Here is a 26,850-nt window from a genome sequence, read left to right as displayed (position 1 = left end):
TATTTTAATGAATATTCTTTTCATTTTTGTGTCATCTTGTTGCCATTTTTAAGGCTGTCAGCTTTATTGTATAATTTGATATAAAAGATATTCTTGGGCCAATCATAAATTTTTATCATGACTCTTCTGGATGGATTATTTTACTACTTAAGGAATTATTTCTGTGTATTCTGAAACTAGACATATTTTAATTCATTGTGTGATAATTGCTAGCTATGAATGTAGTACAAGGCTTATAATTTGGAACTTTTATCTTTCAGAATCATAAGCAAACATAAGTATCATAGTACTTACAAAATATTAAAAAAATATCTGGTAGAGTACCTAAATTAAAATCTATCAGTCTCTCTATTATCTACCTGCCCTGTCCATCTGTAAAGATCCATTTTTCATATGAGATTGTATTCATAGAAACATTAAAGAGTCATTAAAATAGTATCCTATTTTTTATTCACTTTGTAAAATTCACTTCATATTTATGTTTTTCTTAATACCTCTTGACACAATTAGGGAATTATGAAATTATAAATTCCACAATATTCCATTGGTTTTCTACAAATTATTAGACTAAGAAAAAAAATCCAGACTCCAAAAAAGGGATACAGCTTTTTTTTTAATTTTTTTAATGTTTATATATTTTTGAGACACAGTGACAGAGTACAAGTGGGAGAAGGGCAGGGAGAGAGAGAGAGAGACAGAATCCGAAGCAGGCTCCAGGCTCTGAGCTGTCAGCACAGAGCCTGACAGGGGCTCAAACCCGTGAACTGTGAGATTGTGACCTGAGCTGAAGTCGGACGCTTATCCAACTGAGCCACCCAGGTGCCCCAAGGGATACAGATATTTTTAATAAATGGAAATAGACATCTCTCTAGAGACCTATAGTTTTAAGACACAACAAGAAATATTTTATTGGATAAATTTAGGATAAATTCTGAGGAAAACATTTTTTGTTTTAATTTATTTTGAGAGAGAGAGAGAGTGCATGTGAGCAGGGGAGGGGCAGAGAGAGGGGGGAGAGAATCCCAAACAGGTGCCTTTCTCTCAGCGTGGAGCCCGATGCAGAGCTCGAGCCCATGAACCAAACCATGAGGTTATTACCTGAGCTGAAATCAAGAGTTGACACTCAACCAACTGAGCTACCTGGGCACCCCAGAGGAAAACATTTTAATTCAGAATGCTTTCATGTTCTGCCTCTGAGTGATAGAACAATGCAGTGGTATATTTAGGGTAAATTATGCAAATATTGAAAGCTGTGTCTGTTCAGCAGAATTATTTTAGGTCAGTTCTTATAACTCTTTGTTTCTTCACTTGTACTGATTACTAATATTAGCATGACATGAAACCTTGTCATTGTGTTTTTCTAATGAGATTTATTTGTGGATCAGATATAGATGGCCTGTGTCCTCAGTTGTCATAAAGAAACTAAATTTTTATGGGTTTTTAGCACCCTGGAATTTTTCCAACTCTCTGGATCACATTAGTTTAACAATCATAGATTATAGTAGCTAAGAAGTGCACAGACAATTCTCCTGTTACATGATCAAAACAATCTAGGCTTTGTGAAACTAAGTCTAAATTTGAAATTTTATTTACATTGCAGCCAAAAAATATTGGCATTTCTAGGAGTAGATCTAGATTTTGTTGTCCTTGTAATCTTGTACCATTTGGAGGAAACTTTTCAAGAAAAAATGTAAAAATATCTTACTTTTCAGAGTTTACTAAATGTATGACCTTGTGAATACATCTCTAGCCCCTTCCAGGGCCTTGCAAGGGACCCATGAAAGTGTAGGGTTTGTAGCTTAAGCTGCCTTCATTTGACAGTAAAAGTACATTTGGATATAGCAAAAAGATATGAAGAAAGAAGCAGATTGGCTAACGGCTTCATTATCATTAGTTAAATATTTGGCAACAGTGCACATAGATACTCCTGTTAAATATTAAATCAAGTATTTTTTTAACCAACTAGTTCTCAAGACTTTCAATATTTAATTCCATTTGCAAAAAAAAATTCACATGTATCTTAATCTTTAATTTCAGGGATTAGTGCAGAAGGTACATGTGTTTTTGCAAGTAGAATATTTGAAATTGTCTTGTTCTCTACAGCCTTCATTCAGTGCAGCTTAATCACAGGAAATCTCAAGGCCATGGAACTATTCATTGTTAAATCATCAGTAGATAAGATTTAGTTTTGTTTTTTTTTTTTTCCTTTCCTGCATTAGGAATATTTGTGTTGATCCATTTACTACTAAGTTCACTTGGGGGATATACAAATGCTTTCTTTATTATTTGTAATGGAACATACAAAATCTTAATGCATTTGTGATTCTCTCACTTGTAGCCTATGTTATAAAGATGCAGGAAATATAGTACGGCTGGGTGGCTCAATTGGTTAAGCGTCTGACTCTTGATTTCGGTTTAGGTCATGATCTCACAGTTAGTGAGATCAGCCCCGAATCAGGCTCCAAGATGATATAGCCCAGTATCTGCTTGGGATTCTCTCTCTCTCATTGTCTCTCAAAATAAATAAATAAACATTTAAAAAAACAGAGATGAAGGAAATCGCAGTTTACCTTAAACTCTGTTGTATTGGAGTCTGTCTACTCAACCCTTTTGTATTTTTTACCTTCACTTAGCTATCATAAATTATTTTATTTTTATTTTTTGCTAATCATAGTGATAACAGATCTTAGTACACAGTTTTATTTGAAGCATAGATTGGTCTTAAAAAACATACCACAAATACTTGTATGTATCAATGAATATTTGGCATTTGGCATTTCAGGTTAAACTATTTCAAGTGAACAACACACATTCTTAGCAAGAAACAGAAGAAAATACCTGATTCCCTGATGCCGAGGCACAATTCCCTGAAAATAACAATGCCAGAATGTCCAAGAAAACTTTGGCAGGGCTATATATTTTCACATGTTTCTCTGTTTATTCCCTTGGTATCAAGTCTCTACATGCAAATTCAGAACATTTGCATAGTGTCTGGGCAGGCACAGTTCTAACATCTCTTCAAAGAGGAGTACTGGAGGTAGACATTCTATGAGAGGAATGAGTAGGAAGGGCCTTAGGCGGCGTTGTGCTTGATCTTACCAGGATTGTTCACTCTGTCCTCTTAAGAGGCTTCTTTCTGTACTACTCAGGGCTCTCACCAAACTACCGCCATATACGGTGGAGAGATGGTACACATTTAAGCTTGGCTGAATTGTTGTCTAACATAAACTGACTCAAGCAAAAGAAATAAAGAGGGGCTTTACCAACAATCTACTGCTTTTTTTTTCTTTTCTTTTCTTTTTTGTTTTTGTTTTTTTTTTTGAATTATCTTTCACTCTAGAGTCAGAGTTGCTCTGGCCTTAACCAATTATTGGAGAAAATTCCACAGATTGTGTCTCTTAAGCCAGAATGCCATGGGTGAGTCAGGAGCCATTGTCTTTATACTGTCACTTGCAACTCCTCGTGGAAAGCTTTTGTAGTGAGTTGTTTCATTCTACCTTGAATATTCAAATATAATATCTCATAATTACATTTCCTTTATTATAAAATGTATTTAGTTATGACATTGACTGTGGATTACGTGTAAGGTTTTATAAAACTTTATGTGTAAGGTTTTATAAAACTTTGAAAATCTTTGCTTATGCATTATTTCTAGGCATGTTTAAATTAACCAGTAAGTAACCTTGCAAAATGTCCATCAGCAACAGTCACTACCAAACAACCATTCCCCGAAGTCAAACAGGTTTAGAGAGTTTTTTTTTAATTTTCTCTCTGATAAAAATTTCTATACAAGCAAAGGATAGAAATAGTGACTTCTTTCTGAAGCAATAATAGAATCCAAATACCAAAATGATCTGTTGACCATTATCATTCACCTAAAATTAAATGAATGAATGAGCATTCAACTACAAAGTGGCAAATTTTGCATCCAATCCATATTTGAACTTACGTTTCCATTATACTCCTGCAAATTACTTTCATGTTTTTAAGTATTTTTAATTTCTTTTTTCTTTCTTTGGAAAAACATGGCTTATATATCTAAATTAATTTGTAATTTTTGGGGATTCTAAGGTATTCACAGAATTATTCTGATCTAGTTTCATTATAATATTATTATAGCAGATTCGATCAAAATAGGGTAATTCAACAAAAAGTAAACATTTAATGGAAAGGTGTCTTTTAATGAGATTAACAGGCCACCTTTGCTTTTACAGATGAATATTCTTTAGTGCTAGTTGAGCAGATACAGATTTTGTCTCAATTATATTCCTGTTTAGTTTCTATAGATGTAAACACTGAGTAAAATATTTACATAATAAAGTAGATCACAATGGAATGTATTTGATTTTAGCAATATCAGTCAGCTCTCTGAATTTGCCAAAAATCATATAATGATTTCTAATAAAAAATTGTAATGATCGATTAGCTAACAATTTAACTAAGTCTTTAATTTACTAAGTTAATTAATTTAATTAACTAAGTCTTTAAACTAAATTATGAAAAGCAGAGCATTGAAAATCTGTCTCACCAAAGAATTATTTTTCAGTCAATAAATCTCTCAACTTTTGAGAAGTTTATTTAAAACGTTTACCAAAACGACCTAAACAATAAAAATTTATATTGCTTTTTCATAATTCAGAGGCAGATTTTTAATCTAATAAAGTCATAAGGGGTAGAGAAATTAAAATATACACCTTTTTAAAATAAGGTGTTTGTGACTAAGAGCTTTGTCTGTCATGTGTTTTATGTATATATTTGTAAAAACATTGGAGGCACAGACTTAGCTTGTTCAGTGTGTGGGAACATGATTCTTTCTCATTTAATTAGCAAAGCCAGTCCCTACTCAAACTAATCAGCTAAAACAATTTAATTTCAGTCAGAGAATGTCTGAATTGATTTTCAAGTTCAAATAAATATTTTAATATGCATTTGAAGATTATTGTAAAAGTACTGAAAATTAATTACAGGGTGCATCTTATAAAAAGTTAACCTAAATTAATTTTGTAACATATTTAGGTGTTTTTGCAAAAAGCTTAAAAACAAGAACAAATTTGTAAGCTGTTCCTGATACTTAGTATAACATGCCTCTGATTCCTATTTATTTATGAAGTCAGAATATGACAAAAGGCACAATATTATTTTAGTAAATATGTATCTGGAAGTATTTTAAGAATCAGGTGTAGGGGTGCCTGGGTGGCTCAGTCGGTTAAGCGTCTGACTTCAGCTCAGGTCACGATCTCGCAGTCCATGAGTTCGAGCCCCGCATCAGGCTCTGGGCTGATGGCTCAGAGGCTGGAACCTGCTTCCAATTCTGTGTCTCCCTCTCTCTCTGCCCCTCCCCCATTCATGCTCTGTCTCTCTCTGTCCCGCAAAAAATAAATAAACGTTAAAAAAAAAAGTTTTAAAAAAAGAATCAGGTGTACATATCCAAAAATATCTTACTTTATTTTTAGATTCATTATTATGAAATTTTCATACGAATTTAACAAACAGAAAAGTATATGCTGCTGAAATGCAATTAGTCCCATGGCTATCTTAGTATTTATCCATGAATTTAAAGTAAAAATGTGGTGTTCCAGAAAACATTTCAGGTACAATTAAAGGAATATGCTCCAACGATTTGAACTGCTCCAGCTGATCAAAGGTGCTTTTATTTCCAGTGACGTGTCCTAAGAGTGAAAAGAGAGAATAGCTGGAAATTATTAATTTAAATTTTGAATCTTTAACAAGCATTCATTTTTATTAATGCTCTGTTTACATTGTTCTCATCAGACTCTCCGTCAAGAGCAATGCATTCTTTGTAGTTGGAAGACCTGAAGCTGCTGAACATAAATTGCCATCACTTCTGCTATCCACACTACAATGTATGTGGTTTCTGAACACTTAAAAATAAGACCTCAGATACCCCATGGACAAGACTGCATTCCCCCCAACATTAATATGCACAAGATAAAGAAAGGAGGCTTTACAGTGGGTTTTTAAAAAACCTTTATTAATCCTTTAAAAGCATCTAGGGAAACTTTCCAAATGTCTCGCTCGTGCTTTTGGGGGTTTTAACACCTCTAAGCGGTGGACCCTTATGAAAGCAGAGGTAGGATAGAAGAATCTACATGATATTTGAATTTAGAGCATATGGAAATTGTGGATTGAAATAATTGAATACCTTAAACTACAAATGCTTTATCCTTTGGAAAGTTTGCATTACTTACAAGGGTAAGAACACCTCAATTTGAAAACCACTCTTCTAGAGAGGTTCCAACTTACTGAGTCATACCACTCTTTCCACCATCTAGAATGTTCTCCCTTTTACCCACTGTTCAGTTTTCTTGACTCCTGGAGGCACCTTTAAGTGGTCCTCTCTCATAACTGTTTTGAGATCTCCATAATAACAATACAGGATTGCAATTTGCTCTATTTCCTTATATGTCTGAACCACCCTCCTTTACTGAACGCTGAGATCCTTTAGAATAAGATTCTCCTGCCCCCAAGTTTGGGGTAGATAAGGTCTCTTTTTTCCCAGCAACAAAGGAAACACTTAAAATTCCTGGCATATAAACAAAACTGTCTATATGTTTATTGACTGAATAAATGAATTCCAGAACAAGTTACTGAGGCATAGGATTCTCAAACTTTTCTATAAAGAAAACCTAAAAGTCACTTAGCCTAATGGTTCTCAACAATCATATAATCAAGTGAAGCACAGTCTTTGCTGACAAGAAACAAAAACACTCACTTTTTCCGAGTACCTTTTTGGATGTGAAAATCTGCCTCTCTTTGAAAGTACTATCTCCATGACTGCTCAAGCACAGATGGCTGATTGATAATTGGAGATTTTTAGAGATATGCTTAAGGTTATAGAACCACGACCCTTTTTTCCCCCAGCTTACTAAACAGCAGTGACACTTAATCTTATTTTCTCAGTTTGAAATGAGAAACCAATTACCCATTACAAAATTTTTGGAAAAGCATCCATCTCACTACCTTCCCAACAGTGTGCCCAACATCTAATGTTTGTTGAGTCAATTCTCCTTATTAACTTAAACAGGAATGAACTGTGTGTGTTCCAGAATGCTGAAATTCACTTGCATCCTTTTAAAGTTCTCTGCTTTTCCAGCATTCTTTCATACTCATGTTATTTTTAATACTGTAAATAAAATTATAATAAATATGTCATGAGTAATGACTGTTTATACTAAAATAGCAAAATCAACAGAAGGTAGAAAAGCTGAGATAGTACTTTACTTAATAATCTACAGATTGCATGTTTATTGTAGGAAACTACTTTTGATAAGTAATTTACGTTGTTTTTTAAGAAATGTAAGGTTCACCATAGTAGTTAGACTTAAAAATCATTTCAAAACGCGATTGGAATCAGTCATGCAAGGAGTTCATAATTTAGCATACTTTAAACTGCAGCTTTTATATGTAAGATATATGAAATATTTTCTTTGAAAATCCTAGGATTAAAAGAACATAAATGTCTGACCAACTTTCATTCCTTAAGTCTCTTTACAATATTCTTATTACGTGGTCACATAGCTTCTGCTTGAACAGTTCAAGGGCAAGTAACTATCTCTCAAAGAATTAAGAATATCTTTTCTATACAAAGATCTTCTATAACTTCTGTTGTATCTATTAACCCTCTAAATGTTCTTCAAATAATGAAAGGAAGCTGTTATTTTTTTTCCTATATCATATTTATCAGAGCTAAGTATATACATTTTTTTCAACCATTCCTCATTTTATCAGGTGTTCATGTGTGAAAACACTCTCCTCTTCAGGTAATCTGCCTCTATTTTTCTAGCCCAGAGTATTCCATTGGGAGCTTAGTGGAATTTGAAATTGGCCAAATCTGTGTAATGGGTTTTACACCTTTCAGGAGGTTTAGCATCTCTGATCCCATCCACCAAGTACTAATATGCTCCAAATTCCCATGAAAACAGACATATTCTCTAACACTGCCAAATGTCCCATATGAAGGATAGATTTTACCTCAGTTAAGAAGTTCTGATAAGCAAAGGACCTGAATAGATGTTTTTCCAAAGAAGACATCAGAGAGCCAACAGATATATGAAAAGGTGCCAGACATCATTGATCATCAGGGAAATGCTAATCAAAAACACAATGAGGTATCACCTCACACCTGTTAGAATGTTTATTATATAAAAGGCAAGAGAAAACAAATGCTGGCAAGGATATGGACAAAAGGGAACCCTTATACACTGTTGGTAAGAATGAAGATCTTTACAGCCATTATAGAAATCAATATAAAGTTCTTTAAAAAATTAAAAGTAGAACTCCCATATGATCTGTCAATCCCACTTCTGAGTATGTATCCAAAGGAAATAAAATTACTGTCTTCAGGAGATGTCTGCACTCCCATATTCATTGCAGCATTCTTCACAGTAGCCAGGATATGGAAACAACCCAACTGTCCTTCAATAGCTGAATAGTTAAAGACTGTGCGGTATATGTATATATGCAGTGGGATATTGTCCAACCCTAAAAGAAAGCAAATCCTGTCATTCATGACAATATGGATGAAGCTTGAGAACATTATACTAACTGATTAAGTCAGAGAAAGACAAATACTGCATGATCTCACATATGTGGAATCTAAAAAAGTTGAACTCCTAGAACCAGAGAGTAGAAGAAGAAGGTGGTGTTGCCAGGGGGTGAGGAAAGTGGAGGAAATGAGATGTTGGTGAAATGCACAAACTTTCCATTATAAAATGAGTAATTCGGGAGACCTAATGTACCACATGGTGACTACAGTTAACAACCATGTAATGTATACCTGAAATTTTCTAAGAAAGTAGATCTCTTATGTTCTTACCCCCCCCCCCCCCACACACACACGGTAACTATGAGAGGTGATGGATATGTTAATTAGCTTGACTGTGGTTATTCATAATGTAGGCATATATCAGATCATCATGTTGTACACCTTAAATCTATACAATTAAAAACAAGCTCTGATAATGTAGGTGAATTTTGGGGTGGAGCAGTTTAGTTTTTATTTGTTTTTTGGTAGTCACAAGTTCTCTATTACTTGACTAGTAATTGATCATAGCTTTCTATTCTAGTTTTTTTTAAAAAAAATCTTTTAATAATGTATGCTAATTTGTTCCTAGAAACCTTCAGATTTATTATTTATTAATCTATGGAAGACATATTTTTGTTTGTTTCTGACAAGTGGGTCTATATTTCCCTGACTCTACTTTTCTCTGACATCTTCTTTGTTCTTTTTATCTTAACACTATAATTTAATTACTTCATCAGCAGCTATCAGTGCTTAGAGATACTCCTTATTCTTCCATATTTTTTCTCCATAAAAATCTTAATTTTCAGAGATTTGAACCTCATACCTCCCTTCTCTCGGTTTCTCTTCATGACTCTAGTTCTAATTCCATGAGATATACCATTATTCTTCTCTTGAGTTGCCATTTCTTCTCCAAAAATCCACACTTGTCTTCCATTTTGGTCATCTCAGGCTTATTTTGTATTTGTGTAATTTTTCTAATTTTGGTACCAGATATTTTTCTTTAAAAAAGTGGTTTAGGGGCGCCTGGGTGGCGCAGTCGGTTAAGCGTCCGACTTCAGCCAGGTCACGATCTCACGGTCCGTGAGTTCGAGCCCCGCGTCGGGCTCTGGGCTGATGGCTCGGAGCCTGGAGCCTGTTTCCGATTCGGTGTCTCCCTCTCTCTCTGCCCCTCCCCCGTTCATGCTCTGTCTCTCTCTGTCCCAAAAATAAATAAACGTTGAAAAAAAAAAATTTAAAAAAAAAAAAAAAAGTGGTTTAAAATATCCTAGAAAGAATGTTGGAAATAATATAAAAAGTGAAGGAGTAAGTGTAAATGTCTGGAAATGTGAGTTCAAGCCAAAACCAAAAGATGGGGAAGTATATTAAGGAAAAATATTCTGCAAATACCTTCCAAGGTTGCTTCTGGAAACCACTGTTCAGTGCCCATATGTCAGTTTACTCCTCTATCTGTAGGCCTGCATTGCAGGTGCTATTTCCACAGGTAACCTGTGGTGCTTTCTGGAACTTGTTGATTCCTCATTCAGAAAGACAAGAATATCATACATCATATATTTACTAAATAGTTGGATTCATTCATTCATTCATTCATTTTTTTAAATGTTTATTTATTTTGAAGGAGAGAGGGACAGAGCATGAGCAGGGGAGGGGCAGAGAAAGAGAGGGAGACAGAATCTGAAGCGGTCTCCAGGCTCTGAGATGTCAGCACAGAGCCCGACTTGGGGGCTTGAACTCACAAGCCATGAGATCATGACCTGAGCTGGAGTCAGACGCTTAACCGACTGAGCCATCCAGGCACCCCTCATTCATTCATTTTAGACTTACTCTGTGAACACTGTTATAGCTGGATCCCACTCATAGAGGTTCTAGAAGATGCCAAATGTCCTACTGTGACTTTTAAAAAAAATAATATTGTTCTCTGGATTGATAGTAATGTTACATACATTAGAGCATATATGTCCCATAATTAATAATAAATAATGAGATTTCTGAGGCCATTATTAACATTTTTTAAAATTTTATTTTGAGTTCATATGTGTGTGTGTATGTGTAAAAGATGGTGGTTATAAAGAGGTTAAAATATAAACCAACCGCAAAGACGTATCTAGACAATGTCATATATTTTATCTAAACCCCCGTGAAATTCCAAACACCAAAAAACCCTTGTCAACTTAAAGTTTTTATTTAATTTACGAATGTATGTATTGCCATAAATTTATGACTGCCACTTACTTCAGGAAATCTATAAAACAAGCTATTAAACAAAATACCCAGTTCTTCAAAGTAAAATTACAGTTTTTCAGTTAGGCATGTGATTGAACCAAACTTCTTTTGTTGTAATTACTCTTGGTATTTCCAAATCTATCTTTCATTAGACCACAATATTTAAGGAAAAGTAGTCTTTTTTTGCACGTTTATCTGCTAGGGTGCTTTCAGTTTAAACACTAAATAAATACATTCCTTCATTTAACGAGGATTTAAAGTATAGAGTGACCATAAAATGGAATCATTAGGTTCCAAGTCCACTTCATTGTGATGCTCTGTGAAGTTCTCTAGCTTCTGTGTTTCACCTTTTCCTCAGGCCAGCTCTCTTCATGTTTGTAAGACAGCTGCTGTGTTTCAAAGTAACATACATATAGGAGACAACATTTAGTGATTTATTTTTCGTATCTCTCTCTGTCTTTTTTTCTTTTTCTTTTAGAAAGAGAGAGTGGGAGCAGGAGAGGGGCAGAGAAAGAGAAAGAATCTTACACAGGCTCAACACTCAGCATAAAGCCCCACATGGGGCTTGATCCCACAACACTGGGATCATAACTTAAGCCGAAGACTCAGATGTTCAACTGCCTGAGCCACCCAGGTGCCCCCTCTTTGTATCTCTTTTTAATAAAAAGACTTTTGAGGTGCCTGGATGACTCAGTCAGTTGAGCATCCAACTCTTGGTTTTGGCTCAGGTCATGATCTCCTAGCTTCATGAGTTCAAGCTCTGCCTTAGGCTCAGTGTTGCTTGGGGTTCCCTCTCTCTTCCTCTCTCTCTGCACCTCCCCCATTTTTGCTGTCTCTGTCTCTCTTGAAATAAATAAATGAACTTAAAAAAAATGAAGAACTTTTCCCAGAAATTGCTAGATTTCCTCTCATGTCTTGGCGGCCAGAATTGTGTCATAAGCCCAGACCTAAATCATTCAATGGAGAAGGGAATGATGTTATCACAACTGGCTCTCTATGTAAATCAGGATTTACTCCTACCTCCATAATTCTCTTAGCATGTGGCTGCACAGTGAAAAGCAGAATCCTGCAGGGAATCCATGTTTTCTCAAAAGAGAAAGCAGGAGAAAATGGATGCAGAGATGCAGAGTTTATAACCAAGAGTATTAGACACAGGAGGACTCACTTAAATATAAGTTATTGTTTCTCTGGTGATGACTATTCCCTAGAATAAGTGGAGAATACTAATTATTATCACTCTGTAGTACTTTATACCAGCACTTATGTAAAAAGTTCACAAAGGACAGTAGGAGCACATTTTCTTGATACTGTGTCTCTTAGGTTCAAAACAAACCTACACACAAATATATCTATATATACACTATATATACACTATATGTACGCTATATATACACTATATATACACTATATGTAGTGTATGGAGTCAAATATGGTAATAAGTAGTGACAGAGATATTGGGGTATGTGGACCTCATACCTTTAGTTAGGAATTTTGTATGCGTAAAACCAGTCTTCACTCATAAACAAAGGCACTTTAAAGAGAAGAGTTAAAATCAATGGAGCTGATGTACTCATCTCTAAATTGACCTTTAACCTGGCATATGTGTTTCTTGTTTTGTTTTGTTTTACATATCATCTTTAGATGAAAAGAAAAAGGAACCCAGTAGATTAAATACCCTCTTTAAAACCTGTCTGCTGTGATAAATACTGATATCATGTCGAAGTGAGGGTGGCATCATATGACAGTTCTAAAATCAACTTAGAAAATAATTTCATCTAATTAAATTAAAAAATAATTCCTATCTCCTATATGAAATAAATTGTCTTAAGTCTAAGTAAATTATAAATGAGTCACATTATGCCCTTACCCTCCCAAGAGCTGAGATTCTAGTGACTAATACAAATATGGAAATAAATATCACAAAGTAGAATATTAATACGAACTTGAGAGAAGAACAAAGTAGTTTAGCACCTAAAAGATTAGAATACGTTAGATGGATGCGTTCATGGAATGCATTAGAACCAAGTTATTTAAAGCTAATTTTGAAGAACACATGGAAGGAAATAATATAAAATTTCATAGGACTTCATGCAATATTCTATGTACAGTAAGAATTATGAGGGAAAAATATCCATGAACAGAAACATATTTTAGCACCGTTTAGAAATGGTCATATTGTTTATTAGTTGCCTAAGACAGGTATGAACCTTCAATTTACAGATTGAATTTTCCTGACTGGTTAAGAGAAATACATATATTTTAAGATACATTATCAATTACATATCCACATTCAAAACTTCCATTGAGGTTAAACTATTACAACATTTAATTGAGTATAACAAATTGGAAAAATGTTAGAATCACTTTAAATGTTGTATAGTTAGATGGGATGCCTGGGTGGCTCAGTCAGTTAGGTATCCGACTCTTGACTTTGGCTGAAGTCACTATCTCACAGTTTGAGTTCAAACCCCACATTGGGCTCCCCACTGTCAGCTTGGAACTCTGTCTCCCTCTCTCTCTGCCCCTTTCCTATATATATATATATAGGATATATATATATATCCATCCATATCCGGGCGCCTGGGTCACTCAATCATTTAAGCATCTGACTTTGGTTCAGGTCATAATCTCATGGTTCATGGGTTCAAGCCCCACATCAAGCCTCTGTGCTGACAGCTCAGAGCTTGGGGCCTGCTTCGGATTCTGTGTCTCCCTCTCTCTCTGCCCCTACTGTGCTCATGCTCTGTTTCTCTCTGTCTCTCAAAAATGAATAAATGTTTTAAAATATTAAAGATTATTAAAAATATATAAATAAGTGTTCTATAATTAGATTTCACTGAAATAATTCTGTGAAACTAAATAAATTTTTTTAAATAATATGTATATATTTTATTATTTGTTTTAATTTAAATCCAAGTTACTTAACATATAGTGTAATAATGATTTCAGTAATGGAATTTAATGATTCATCACTTACATATAGCACCCAGTGCTCATCCCAAGTGCCCTCCTCAATGCCCACCACCCATGTAGCCCATCCCCACACCCAACACCCCTCCAGCAACCCTCAGTTTGTTCTCTGTATGCAACGGTCTCTTACGGTTTGTTTCCCTGTCTGTTTTTATCTTACTTTTGCTTCCTTTCCCCTATGTTCATCTGTTTCATTTCTTGAATTCCCCATATGAATGAAATCATATATTTGTCTTTCTCTGACTTATTTCACTTAGCATAATACACTCTAGTTCCATCCACATTGTTGCAAATGGCAAGATTTCATTCTTTTTGATCCCTGAGTAATATCCCATCGTGTGTGTGTGTGTGTGTGTCTATAGACACACACACACACACACACACACATCACCACATCTTCTTTATCCATTCATCAGTTGATGGACATTTGGGCTCTTTCCATACTTTGGCTATTGTCAATAGTGCTGCTATAAACATTGGGATGCATGTGTCCCTTCAAATCTTGAATCAACACTCCTGTATCCTTTGGATAAATACCTAGTAGTGCAATTACTGGGTTGTATGGTAGTTCTATTTAGAAACTAAGTAAACTTTTAAGCTTTAGGGGAAAAGAAGGTATTTAGTAGATGTCAACTATTTTTAGTGTGAGATAGTATTAATAGATTTTTGAGATAGTGTTAATAGTATTAATAATAGTACTTTATGAGATAGTATTATAGATACTATAAAGACTATTATAAATATATTTTATAGATCTTATTAATACTTTAGATAGTATTTTATGAGATAGTATTAATAGACTTTATTTTTTATGAAATATATTTAATAGGAATTGAATTTTTTCTATTATATCAGAATGTCTTAGACTGCAAGCAGGGAAAAATCCAATGTCCATTGGTAAACTAACCAGCACTGAAGCTTTATGATGTTATATCACAGGAAGTCTGGTTTGGTTAATTTATTGGCTCTTTGGTCTAATCAATGGCTTAAATGTCTGTCTCATCTTCAAGAACACTTTACAGTCAAAAGATGACTATGGAACCTCGAGGCATCACATTCTCATGAAAACATACAGAGGCATTTTATTGCTTTATTGCTTTATAAGACTAAGGACATCCTTTCCCAGAAGCCCTCAGAAAATTTTACCCTATATAAATTGCCCCCAGATGCTCATGTTTAAGCCAGTATTTGGTGATGGGAATGGTCCTATCATGATTGGCTTACAGTACTTACGATTCATTCCCCAAGCGTTAAGGCCTGGGGTGTCACAGAAGAGATTAATTATAAAACAAAATCAGGATTCTTTAGGAGAGAGTAATTATAAAACAAAATCAGGATTCTTTTAGGAAGAATGAAGGGCATAGACAACCAGAAGTTTCTGCAATATAGTCTTATTTTTTCTGTCTTCTTAAAAATCATTCCAAAGATCAGGGATTATAAAGTATACATTTGCATAATGTAATATTAAATGTAATATTAAATGTAATATTAAATGTAAAAATTTTTTATTTTGAATAAATGAGCATCATACATGTAAAAGAAATGTGATCTCTGCTCCCAGGAATAATGATACTTGTGCGAGGCATGGCTCTAGAACAGGTAGGTGTAGCAGAGGGCTTGAGCAAGCCTTCAAAGTTATCACTCTGCAACTCAGTTTCCTTATATATAAAATGGGAATGAAGAAATCATGCCAACTTTTAGAGAGATTTTAAGGATTCAATGTGATTTTATATGTGAAGAGTTTAGAAACATGCCAACTCCTCAAGAAAGGTTTTTGTTTTTGTTTTTGTTTTTTTACGGAGCCATTGTGCCAGCCTTAAACAAGTGAAAATGGTTTTCCTGGTTGGGAAGAATGTAACCTGTAAACACCAAGGAAGTGTTCGGCATTTCTGCCAGTGCTCACAGGGAATGTTCGTTTTCAAACACTTTGATTTGTAGTGAAAGGTTTTGAGGTCAGTTTGTTCACTCTCGCACCCCTCCCCCATGCAGAGTGACCATTCCTTTAAACAGCTGTAATGATGCCAGGTTGGTACGTTCATCCGTTGAAATGGTGAGATGTCTGTCTGAGGAGGTGACATATGCACGGAGACCTGAATGTGAGAAAAAAGAAGCCATTTATATATAAAGGGGAGAACATTTCAAACAGAGGGAACAGAAAATGCAAAGATGAGTTCGTAGACCATGTCACCCTCCAGTACCCTCTGTCCCTGTTATGCATCAAAATACACCTAGCATATTAATCACCCCTTTCTTGATTTCTACAGCTACTCAAACCATTCGTTCAAAACCCTCATATACTTAAAAATCTAAAATACTAGTTGAATGCTGAATGAATATACTATGAGTGCCTTCGGCCGACATAAAAATTCATCTTTTGTAAGAGCCTGAATGAGCTCTAGTAAATCAAACCGGCGCAATTATCATTGAGCAACATGCTAACTGACGATGATTTACCGGCATAAGATTTATATCTCCATCCTTTGTAAAGGTAAATGCGATAGCTGCTTCATAATTATTAGGGACTCTCCCCTCATGTTTTTCACTGACCTTAAGTGAAATGAGATCACTTGGAGAAAGAAAGCAGGGGAATTTTCAATTCCAACTTCAGTGCAGGGATAAACGTCAGGCAAACAAGTAGTTAATGAGGAGGCTCCCACCCTCTGTCCCAATTAAAATAGCAACAGTTTTCTAATTCAAAAAATCTCTTTGAAAAATCTTTCAAATTTAGAAAGTCCCTGTCAGTAAGAAAAATACTACAGTAGTAAACACAGATAAATTTCTGTAATTGCAAACAACTTTCTCCCAGCCCTGCACTAGTGCTTTTTATCATTTGATTTGACAGGATACCACATATACAAATTTGAAATAAAGCAAATGAAAAATAAATTATAGCAGTTTATCATTTCTTCTGTTAGTGTTTATGCTATGCATAAAATTTTTATGTAGCTCAAATTGATAGTCAATTCCAATTCATGGTTTTAGATTGATCAAATATATTTTATGAAATGTTCATTACATAACATATTCTCTACATTTTCTCACAGCATTTATCATGTACTCATGCCATATACCAAAGAAATAAAACAAACACTATGAGTTCATGTTTGCAGAACAGAATAACAATGCACAAAAGAATAGACCAGCTCCTGTATACGTAGGTCATACATTTTAAAAATATTTACCAAAAAAAAAAATCAGTTGTTTAAATATAACTACATGCAAAACTCAAAATTAGAAGAGATATACTATAGTAGTTGTATTCAGAATCCCCAAGACAACTTTCAGGTTTGATGATTCACTAGAAAAGCTCACAGGACCCAACAATGTCTTTTTCATGGCTATGATTTGTTACAACGAAAGGATGCCAAACAAAGTCAGGAATGGCAAAAGCCCATGGGTCAAAGTCCAGGAGAAACTAGGTGCAAACTTCCAAGAGTCCTCTCCCAATGGAATCACAGAAGATAAGCTGAATCCAGCAACTAGTTGTGACACAGGTGAAGCGTTGTCTACCAGGAAGATCACTGGAGACTCGAAGCTTATGGTTTCTATTGGGTTGCTGGTCACATGGGCATTCTCTGTCACACATGACCTAAAGATCCACACTCCGGGTAGGAAAACAGATGTTTGGCGTAAACCACATCGTGAAACAGTTCAAGCACAGTGAGCCACCTCACCAGTTAGGGAATGGTGGGAACACGTCTGAAATCCAAGTTCCCAGGTGCCAGCCTTGCAGGCAGGCCTTTCTAAGGATGGCAGTCTCATACATGATATGTTAATTCTTTTCTGCACAGTAGTAAAAGGTGTAAGTTTTATAATCAGATGACCTGGGGCTCATATCTACATTCTACCACTTATATTGATGTGTCCTTAGACAAGTTATCTAAACACTTTGCATATATCAGTTTGATCAACTCTTACATTACTGTAATTATCAATTGCCATGAATATCACATGCAATAATTCATGTACAATTCTTAACACACTGCCTGCAAAGAGTAATAATTCAATAAATGTTGATGAATAATAATAGTATATGTGGTGACTAATGTCACAGAGCTTCAAATAGAATATATGAACAAGACTCAAATAAAATAGAGAGTAAATAAGTGTTGCGGTATGTGTGTGTGGGGGGGGGAGGGGTGACGAACTATAAGTGCAACAGTTCTAAGAATGGGCAAACACTGTCTGTAATTTGTAAGAACCCACAAAAACTTCCTTGCCAGAGTATTCTTTTGCTAAGTGTTATGGAGCCATAGTCATTAAAAGACAGAAGTAGCTGACAGAAGTAGCTTTCAGAAAACAAAGAAGGTGAAATATGGGTGACAACATTGTGATCTTCATACTGCTCTCTGAGAAAGTCCTCCTTTACAGCATCACAGCTACCATAAAAGTGACTACTAAACTTGACTCTAAAAATTCTGAGATAGTTCGGAAAGCTGGATCAGAAGAAATTAGTGGGTAGATCAGGCTGGTTTGGATACAGTCTGATACTTTCTTGGATTTTTTGGAAGTAAGACAATATTAAAAATTCTTACACATCACTTTTTTTTAACTACTTGAGAAATAAAACACAGCATTTGGATGAGTAATACCTTTGCTCTACTTAGATATGGGCTCAGATACAACTCTCAGCAGGTAGAGAATTTTTTTGACATAACTAATGATTAAACATCATGACTACTTAAAAACATATGCTGAGTAAAAACTTCCACACTGATTGAATTAATAGATAAATGAATGAATGGGCTCAGAATATAATTAGGCCTATGATTCATCAACAAAGGATAACTGCGAGGCTAGTGCATGTTTAACAAAAATTACATGTGATGAGAATTTATTTTCTTAAAACTTTATCTTTCTTGTTAATACAATGAACCAAGCTGTTTGTAGGTTGGAGAAAGAGGTATTGAGTGGCAATGTGTTTTACATCTAATTTTAGATGCCTCCTCAAGCTAATATTAAGCATTTAAAGATTCTTTACAAAATAAGTATAGTTTGTCCTGTATCAGAATTTTAATTAGATCCACAACTGTTACAAATAGAAATACTTTATGACATTTTATAAGCATTTAATATGAAGAGGTAAGGAGCTTTGATTATTTCTAAATAAATCAACTTAAAAAGTATATATTTTTAATATATTTTTTATATATTTCTTTTTGCTAGGAAAAGATTATAGATGAATTATGTAAGTATATTCCTTATAGATTATTTTAAGGATTATCACTTAAGTATATGATTTACAGAAAAATCATTTGTTAAAATCAGAACTCTTCATTGCATCTTGACTGATACTACGGTAGAAACTATAAAGGCCCCTTCCAAAAAAAAAATGTTAACACCTCTAAATATTTCCTTTATTGGCTACTCTTTTTTTTAATTTTTTTATTGTTTATTATTTTTGAGAGAGAGAAGCGGGGGGGTGGGGGCTGAGAGCAAGCAGGGAAGGGGCAGAGACAGCGGGAGACACCGAATCGGAAGAGGGCTCCAGGCTCTGAGCACTCAGGACAGGGCCCGACGCAGGGGCTCAAACTCACAGGCCATGAGATCATGACCTGAGCTGTAGTTGGCTGCCCAACCAACTGAGCCACACAGGCGCCCCTTTATTGGCTACTCTTAATCAGTCACAGTTGTGGGGGTGGGGAATGAAAGCCTTTATGTCGTTATCCTAAACTATAGACATCATTATTTACAATGCATTGCAAATTAAGTTGTGATTCATAGCCTCTGTTCAAATTTAAATTTATACCGTTTAGGCAAATACATTTGTAAAATGTAATTAGCCCTTGTGTTAGTTATCCAGGCATCACATAGAAAATGGCATATATAATTTCAACGATACTGAGAAAATTGTTTTTAGTCCAAGTAATTGATAAATGCCTTTGAATAGTCTGGTATTTAATCAAAGCACTCATCACAGTTCTTAAAATAACTTGTTGTTAATTTCCTCTGGACTATAATGCATTGATGTTTATAGCTGTGCGTTTATTATTTTATGTTTGGTGTATGTCAACTGGTTTTATACTAGAAGCTCAAGAAATATTGCATTGAACTGATTTGAGTTAAAGTGAAGTGAAGTGAATTGGTTAAGTAATTTTAAGAAAAGGAATATACACTTAAGTTCAATACTTAATCAAAGCTAATCAATTCAGTTCTCACAAAGGCTATCTGAATTTAGCTATGTGCTTTTTAATGAAAATGCTCATTTCCTAAATCATACGAGTTTTTACCATCTTAGTGGTAGAAATCTATTCTTTTCACATTATCTTGTACAATTTTCATTGATTTCTCCCCCAACTCTGTTGTTTTTATAGAGCTATCTTTCATATGGCCCTTTTTAGTTTTGCTTTGTTTGGTATTAAATGCAAAATGTGATATTCTGTTTTTGAGTGCTTTTTGTAAAATAATGTGTTTTTACCAATACCATTTCAGAAGATGTGTGGAGTAATATTAGGCCATGAAGTTTTTATTTCAACTTATAGTTAAGGAATAAAAATAATAACTATAGTTGTATGAAAGAATAAGGCTTATTGACAAATGAATCTGAACATATTTCAAATACTATCCACGTAAAAATTCTCAAATGCAGTACAATAGCACTTAGCAAATTTTTAAGTTATAGTATTAACTAAAAATCATTAATTATTTTCTAGGCTAAATATTGGGCTGAGAATTCTGACCTAATGTAGTATTTTTTTCCTCAAAGCAATGGCCCTTGTTATAGATGAAACATGATTTTTAGTTAAGAAGGAAATGTCAAATCAAACCATTTACATGTTGACAGTTCTCATAAAATAGTATAAACTTTCACGGAATCTAAGATGACCTCAATTGTTAGGTTGTACCATTATTTTATGAGATACTGCTAAAAAAATTGCTGTGATTAAAATAAAACAGCTCTTAATATTTAGAGCCTTTATTTTATAACTACCAAAAGAGCTTTTCTAGATGTAAACATAGATGATTTTAATCCTTTTCATCACTCTTGCACATTTTATATATATACACACACACACATGCATTAGGAAGTGTACATTAAATAAATTGAGTAAGGCATTTCTAAAACTTCTTCCCATTCAGTATATGGCTCTCCTAAATTAGTTTTTGAGTCAGCGTTCTCGGTGTTTGTGTTTCACACGTAAGCTTGTTCTCTTTGCCAGTGAGGCAGCATATCTTACTAGAGAGATCTGCCATTTTCTCTGGTAATTTCATCTCAGCTGCTCTACCTATTCAGTATGTTTTGATGCTGGTACTTTTTTGACATTATCAGAATGTGTCAACAGGAGAATACTTCAGACAATAATCAGGATTCATATTCATATTACTTCTTCAAGTGGTCCTTATATGGTTTGATTGCAATTTGAAATATATGAAATATGAAGAGTTGCCATTGTCCAACCAAGCCACAGAATTAACCAAATTCAAGCATGCATAGGCCGTGATAGCTACTTTGCTACCTATGACCACCACCTGTCAAACAGGGATTGTTAAGAGACCTCTAGTGTGAGACATCCTCATTTCTAACATAATAAAATATGAAAACAATTGGCATCTTAGAATCAAAAGAAATTTTTCAAAAAAGGATTTATAAAGAAAATCATACTGTGGTATCATAAAACAATTTTGAGCTCTAATTAAGAGGATATGTATGTGTTTGCCCATAGAATATATTATTCTAGAAAATAAAATGATAACAAGTGATTTCTGTAATCTCTAGATTGTTACATAAATTTGTTTGCATTTATTAAATATTGGGTAGTATAACTATGTCCTGTTGAAAAACTTTTGCATCAAAAGTTGAATGATTATGGTCGTAAACTATATGTTAAACACTTAGAATTTATTATTTTATGTGCTGTCATATATATGGTTAAAGAAAAACAGTCGATCTGATTAGGAAGTATTGAAAAGTCTTCATTATATTCTATGTGAACTAATATTTTTGTTTGATCATTAAAACGTGCTTTCAAAATTAACAAATGTTAAAAAATAAACTGTAAGTAAATGACCCAGCAATTGAATATTTCTTCATTTCCTCTCTACCTCAGGTCCCATAAGTAGTGTTCTGGTGAATAAATATGGTAGCCGACCAGTAGTGATGATAGGAGGTTTATTATGCTGCTTGGGAATGGTCACAGCCTCTTTTAGTACCAGCGTAATAGAGCTCTACCTCACTGTGGGATTCATTACCGGTAAGTCATTTTGTTTTCTGCTTATTTTCTTCTTAACACTTCCATTGTTTGCAAAGCTCTGTAAGAAGCATAAACAATAGAACATTTACATTGTTTTACTTGAGTTTATGTCTTATAGCAGATGCTATCTTAAAGTATTTTCATCGAGTACAATGAAATACTACCATGGAATGGCCAATCAAACTTATTTCAAGAAATGGAAGAAACAAAATATTAGACACATTAGGTGCTATGATATCAATGTCGAAAAGAAAACCATTTTCATTTAATTTTACCATTTCACCATTTGCTCATCAGCCAGTTAAGATGGGGTATTATGGACATAAACTTTCTGGCATATAAATAGCTTCATGTTTTTAAAAGTTATTTTTCATTACTTACCACTATTTAGAGTATCTGACTTATGACTCATTATAGGTTAAAAAATGATGCCAAAATATATTCTCTGCATGCACTGATTTAGCTCTAACAATAGAATTATTTTTATTTGTGTTCTGGTTAGTGGTAGGGCTCTGTATTAGGGTCCCTTCTTTTCCTTACAAAAGATTCCAGTTGCTTAAAGGCTCTGTAAGGCACATTTGCTGCTAATATTTTTAAATTTTATACTGTCACTTAATTACAGTTGTTCCTCATGTGTAATGTCTGTTGACCTAAACTGACCTAAATATGTACATTTGGAAAACACTACTTTGATTAGCCTTAACAATAAATTGCATTAAGCAAATCTACACGCAAAGTTTTAAGGAAAATTGGATTCAGTGTATAAAGAAATTGAATCTTTTCCTTATGCTCACAGCAAAACAGTAAGTGTATTTCTCTTTTTATAGTAATTTTAGATCAGTCTAACCCTTCAGTGGCATATCATTTGATGAAAAAAAAAATAAGATGTAGTAAAGCCTATAGTAATAGTGATGTTAAAATCTTTCTCTTTACAGCCTATCCACAACGCTCTACGTTTTTGATGTGATAAAATACTTTTTCACATTGTAAATGAGAATCTTCTATCTAAGAATTGTCATAGTGCAGGGAACACCTTTTTTGTTTTGTGCAGAAATACCGTATATTGCATTTGACCATAGAAGTCAGGCTGGGCCCACAAATAGATGTAATATGGAAACGATCATTTTGATATTACTGTCCCACAAATTTCAACAGCATTATATGCTATTCTGACTTCAATTCCATTTATTTTGAGTCTTGAAGACTTTGGCGCTTCTGGAGTCAATCCTTAAATGCACCTATGAGAGATTTATCTTAAGGCGTTATCAGCCAATACTTTTTGATAGACAATCTAGTTTTAATCCTGACTTAGCACATATTAGCTGATCGTGGGTAAATTAGCCTCTTTCTATCTTTTTGTCTTTAGAATATGGAAAATGATAGCTCTTTCCTTTTGGAGTTGTTGGGATGATGCATGCAAAAAATGAATACTCAGTACCTTACAGAGTGCCCAGAATTTCATTACTTTTAAATAAATATTTGCAGATAATTACCATCATAATGTCATTATATAACATCTTAAGAGTTCTAGAACTTACTTGACTTTGGCAAAACCCTCATTTGTTATTGTTGAGGGGATTGGAACTCAAGAAGTCTAAGTGTTTTGCCCAATAATGCATATAGGTGGGGCGCCTGGGTGGCTCAGTAGGTTAAGTGTCTGACTTCGGCTCAAGTCATGATCTCACAGTTTGTGAGTTCAAGCCCCGCGTCGGGCTTTGTGCTGACAGTGTGGAGCCTGCTTGGGTTTCTCGTTCTCTCCCTTTCTCTCTGCTCCTCCCATGCTTGCGCTCTGTGTCTCTCAAAATATAAAAACAAAACTTAAAAAAAATAAAAATAACAAAAGTGTTCACATAAATTGCACTCTTGTCCACAAGGTAGCAATCTATTGTATATGTGTGTATATAAATATAAAGCATATAAAAATATATGTTACATAAATGGAGAGAGAATTAACCTATCTGTGGAATTACATGATTTTAAGTAAGAACTAATAATTCTGTCCTAATTTCAACCTATTCTATGAATATGGAAACATCAGAAGTTCTTGGGTTTAATTTTGTGCTTTTACATGAAAGCAATATGAAGCTGTCATACCTGTCAAATGTCCAGTTATGAGAACCTCTTTGTTGATGTGCAATTCTGTGATAATAATTATCATCAAAAATTACCACCTGCTGTTGTACTTTGGGTCCTGACCAATGTACCTTTGTGAATGTACCTTTTAAGGAGTGATTTCTTTTGTGACTGACATAATGTGTTTGTGTTTTTCTTCCTTTTTGTCTTTCTTTTTAGGTTTAGGTTTAGCGTTCAACCTGCAACCTGCCCTAACAATCATTGGCAAATACTTCTACAAGAAACGACCCATGGCTAATGGCCTCGCCATGGCAGGAAGTCCTGTTTTCTTAAGCACATTGGCTCCTTTCAATCAGTACCTTTTTAATACTTTTGGTTGGAAAGGAAGTTTTTTGATTTTAGGAGGCTTATTGTTGAATGCTTGTGTGGCTGGATCGCTCATGAGACCCGTTGAACCCAAACAAGCTACGAAGAAGTCTAAAAATAAGATTGGCATAAGAGAGAATGACCCAGATGTGAAGAAAAGCCATAGGAAGAAATCAAGATGGGAAAGAGTTAATAAGTATTTAGATTTCTCCCTTTTTAAGCATAGGGGATTTCTGATATACTTATCTGGAAACGTCATTATGTTTCTAGGGTTTTTTGCCCCCATTATATTCTTGGCTCCATATGCCAAAGACAAGGGAATTGATGAGTATTCTGCAGCTTTCTTGCTGTCTGTTATGGCTTTTGTTGATATGTTTGCTAGACCTTGTGGAGGAATCATTGCAAACTCCAAATTTATCCGACCCCGAATCCAGTACTTCTTCAGTTTTGCAGTCATGTTCAACGGAGTGTGTCATCTCCTGTGCCCGTTGGCAGAGGACTACACAAGCCTGGTGTTGTATGCTGTGTTTTTTGGTCTCGGATTTGGGAGTGTTAGCAGTGTCCTCTTTGAAACGCTCATGGACCTGGTTGGCCCTCAGAGGTTTTCCAGCGCTGTGGGACTCGTCACAGTGGTGGAGTGTTGCCCTGTTCTTCTTGGCCCTCCTCTTGCTGGTAAGAATCATTCTCATCCAGAGGAGCAGAGAGCATAAAAGGAATACCCACTAGCCAGGAACTTCTTTGGAATGTATGATATAATGTGGCTTATAACAATAAACATGAATAGCCTACAAGGCTGTGGGTGTGTTAACTTTAGGGTTTATTATACATGTATTTTTAAATTGCATAAATAGTTGATTTTAGACATAAATTTGCTTCAGAGCCTGGACCTATGAACTTAAGAATTTAAGTTAGACTAGGGCGCCTGGGTGGCTCAGTCAGTTAAGCGTCCGACTTCGGCTCAGGTCATGATCTCGCAGTGTGTGAGTTCAAGCCCCACGTCGGGTTATGTGCTGACAGCTCAGAGCCTGGAGCCTGTTTCAGATTCTGTGTCTCCCTCTCTCTCTTACTCTCCCCCGTTCATGCTCTGTCTCTCTCTGTCTCAATAAATAAATGTTTAAAGAAAAATTAAAAAAAAAGAATTTAAGTTAGACTGATAATTAGTAACATAATCTTCAGGTTTTTATGCATATCTGTTTTTATGTGCTTATAAAAATGTATCATAATAATAAAATTCCACCTTTTATTTATCATTGGTGAACAAATTTCTGTTTATATTAAAAAGAGTCAAAAATTTAAAATAATGCTATCAAAAGGTCAAGATCTCTTATTGGAGTACATTGGTTATATTAATATGTTACATGCCTAAGGATAGCATACTTTTATAATATTGCTGACAGAAAAATATGAATATATATACATATGTGTGTGTATATATATATATATATACATATATACATGTACATATATATGTGTATATATATATATATATATATATATATATAGGAAGGAAAAGAAATTCATTTTGAACAGATACTTACATTTCACACTTATAAACTATAAGGATTACTTTTAGATTTTTAAGATCTGAAATATTTCAGTCATGCCTATGAAAGTATCTGTGCTAGGGGCACCTGAGTGGCTCAGTCGGTTAAACATCTGACTTCGGTTCAGGTCATGATCTCACAGTTCACGAGTTCAAGCCCTGTGTCGGGCTCTGCACTGACAGCTCGGAGCCTGGAGCCTGCTTCAGATTCTGTGTTGCCCTCTCTTTCTGCCCCCCCCCACCCTCTCTCAAAACTAGACAAACATTAAAAACAATTTTAAAAAAGAAAGTATCTGTGCTAAATTGCACACTAAGGAGACTAAAACAAATGTATAAGTGCATTTTCGAAGTTAAGACTTTGTTTAATCTTAGATTTTCGTGTTGTAAACATTATGTGGGCCAGTCTTTTCCAGTAACCACTGGAAACCATTGTTTTGCTTAATACTAAACTTAGGTATTCAGTTAGACTCTTGGCCTGACACCCAGTGGTCGAGGGAGACACAGAATCGGAAGCAGGCTCCAGGCTCCGAGCCATCAGCCCAGAGCCTGACGCGGGGCTCGAACTCACGGACCGCGAGATCGTGACCTGGCTGAAGTCGGACGCTTCAGCCACCCAGGCGCCCCTAGGTATAATATTTTTAATACCAGTATAATTTACATACATTGTTACATGAGTTTCAGGTATACAATATAGTGACAAGGAATCATTTTGAATTGGGAAAATTTGTATTTAATTTGTTGATCTTAAGGTATTATTGACCTTTTGCCTTGCTCTTCCACTTGGTCAGGAATGAGTGGTACAGCTATTGACTTTTTCTGTCTACCAGGGAGGGCTGTCCTCTCCTGTCTAGCACAGATGTTTTGGGTGGTATACCTTTTAATATGTATATACTGTGGCACCAAAGCAATTTTCAAAAAGAATGAAAGCTAGTCTTATTTAT

General features: G+C 34.8%; 1 protein-coding gene across 7 annotated transcripts in view; it reads left to right on the top strand.

Annotated features, from left to right (window-relative positions):
• SLC16A7 (solute carrier family 16 member 7) overlaps window positions 1-26,850 on the top strand; it is a 189,044-nt gene that overhangs the window by 157,508 nt on the left and 4,686 nt on the right. For all 7 annotated transcript variants that reach the window (XM_086712935.1, XM_086712936.1, XM_086712934.1 and 4 more), the window contains 2 exons: window positions 21,784-21,927; window positions 24,220-25,038. In XM_086712935.1, the coding sequence (XP_086569061.1) occupies window positions 21,784-21,927; window positions 24,220-25,038 (963 nt within the window). The remainder of the gene's footprint in view (window positions 1-21,783; window positions 21,928-24,219; window positions 25,039-26,850) is intronic.

This window comes from Puma concolor, chromosome B4 (genome assembly GCF_028749965.1).
Source record: "Puma concolor isolate L17-30 chromosome B4, mPumCon1.1.hap2, whole genome shotgun sequence".
Classification (NCBI taxonomy): domain Eukaryota; kingdom Metazoa; phylum Chordata; class Mammalia; order Carnivora; family Felidae; genus Puma; species Puma concolor.
Note: the sequence above shows the minus strand (reverse complement) of the source record. Positions and strands in the feature narration are given on the sequence as shown.